The sequence below is a fragment of the Sprattus sprattus genome, assembly GCF_963457725.1.
Source record: "Sprattus sprattus genome assembly, chromosome: 8".
NCBI classification, from domain to species: domain Eukaryota; kingdom Metazoa; phylum Chordata; class Actinopteri; order Clupeiformes; family Clupeidae; genus Sprattus; species Sprattus sprattus.
Genome location: NC_137927.1, coordinates 8638808 through 8640726, shown reverse-complemented (window position 1 = coordinate 8640726; position 1919 = coordinate 8638808). Strand labels below are relative to the sequence as shown.

Below are 1919 nucleotides of genomic sequence, written 5' to 3'. Positions count from 1 at the left end.
GTAGTTGTGTGTGTGTGTGTGTGTGTGTGTATGTGTGGGTGTGTGTGTGTGTGTGTGTGTGTGTGTGTGTGTGTGTGTGTGTGTGTCTGTGTCTGTGTGTGTGTGTGTGTGGGTGTGTGTGTGTGTGTGTGTGTGTGTGTGTGTGTGTGTGTGTGTGTGTGTGTGTGAGAGAGTGTGTGTGTGTTTGTGTGTGTGTGTGTGTGTGTGTGTGTGTGTGTGTGTGTGTGTGTGTGTGTGTATTATATATATTCTAACTGGCAGTATGCATTCAAAAATTGGTTCTTACTGTATTTAAGAGTGATGAAGGGTAGCCTTAGGTTAACTGTGTGAAGTTTGTACTGTCCTTTAGGTGTGTGTGTGTGTGTGTGTGTGTGTGTGTGTGTGTGTGTGTGTGTGTGTGTGTGTGTGTGTGTGTGTGTGTGTGTGTGTGTGTGTGTGTGTGTGTGTGTTGGATCTATGAATGTGCGTGAAAAGCCTCTAATGCCACCTTCTGAATTGTATGGTCCGGCAGCTTCTTGCAGGGGCCATAGACAGGGCCATGGTCTTTCACCGTCAGGTGCTCCAGTTTGGCCCTCATAGCCTGCTCTTCCTCCGACACCATGCGGAACGTCCCGGTCTGGTGGTGAGACACAGAAGAACAGCCATCATTAGACCAGAGCCCAGTGTATTACAATGGGAACAGCCATCATTAGACCAGATCCCAGTGTATTACAATGGGAACAGCCATCATTAGACCAGAGCCCAGCCTGGTACAATGGGAATGCTTCTGAGAAGAAAAAGCAGACCAGAAGTTTAACAACAAATGTAATCTGTTGTCCACCCCTATCTTACCCTCACCAAACACAACCCCACCCCCCCCCCCCCCACCCCCACCCGAACAACCCCTCACCCTCTCACTCCATTTCCCCAGAGCCCCCTCGAACACCCCTCTTAATCCTCCTCACATGATTCGGGCCAAAACATCTCTCTGAACCAGAAGGATTACGTCCATCCTACTGACTGTTTTTCTTCAATGGGGGTGGACTTTCAATGCTCCCCCAGTGTTGTGTGTTGAAGTTGGCACTTAACAGTGTAAAACAAGTTTGCCATATGGGGGGGGGGGGGGGGGGGGGCTGGGGGTCACATAAGGACACTGGCACGAACATGACCAACATGTAAACACGGTTCACTTATTATGCGCTTCATGGTATCAAAGTTGCCTTCTCTCTTTCAAGCTTTCAAGGCTGACTTGACGTGAGAATTGGTGAGATTGACCAAAACAGGTGTATTTATTGGCGTGAGATGCATTGAAGTCCATTTTATTTCCTTCAGGATGTAAAAGCAAGTGTCTCCAACCAAAAGCCTGAGAGTTGGCAACCTTGTGGTATAGATACAGCTAGGTATCTGTTTTACCGTGAGAAACTACTCAGAAACTACAATGCCCACATGCCACATTCAGTATGCAATGTAATCGGATGCTACTTAACTGACTATCTGTGGTTGGTGAAATGGTACTTACAGCAGCCATGCTCTCAGCACCTTAGACAGACTCAAACCCTGCGGAAATAAAGGAATGCTTGTAATTATTATTTTTTTAAATCAGCTTAACAGCGGTCAGTCTTCCCAAGCTATTTTATACAGCACTTCTTAAAAGCCTGTCTTATCTTATCTCTTCCTTATGTCTTTCTCAGCAGCACAATAGAGGGAGTCAGTGTGGTGGGCGAGGGGAAGGTATACATTAATCCTGTTTTAGGTCTCTTCACAGAGCCCCTTACGTCTGATAAACTATACATACAATGACCCCTACAGACCAGCAACATCTTATTTAACACACACCCTCTCTATTTATCCCCTTTATATATCTCTCTCTCACACACACACACACACACACACACACACACACACACACACACACACACACACACACACACACACACACA

General features: G+C 46.5%; 1 protein-coding gene across 1 annotated transcript in view; it reads right to left on the bottom strand.

Moving 5' to 3' along the window:
• The window catches only part of rlbp1a (retinaldehyde binding protein 1a), a gene marked incomplete at its 3' end in the record, with an annotated part of 7613 nt that extends 7003 nt beyond the window's left edge, over positions 1-610 (bottom strand). Inside the window, exon 1 of the mRNA XM_080843638.1 lies at positions 488-610. Within this exon, the coding sequence (XP_080699764.1) occupies positions 488-601 (114 nt within the window). The 5' untranslated portion in view covers positions 602-610. The remainder of the gene's footprint in view (positions 1-487) is intronic.
• Between the last annotated feature and the right edge of the window lie 1309 nt (positions 611-1919).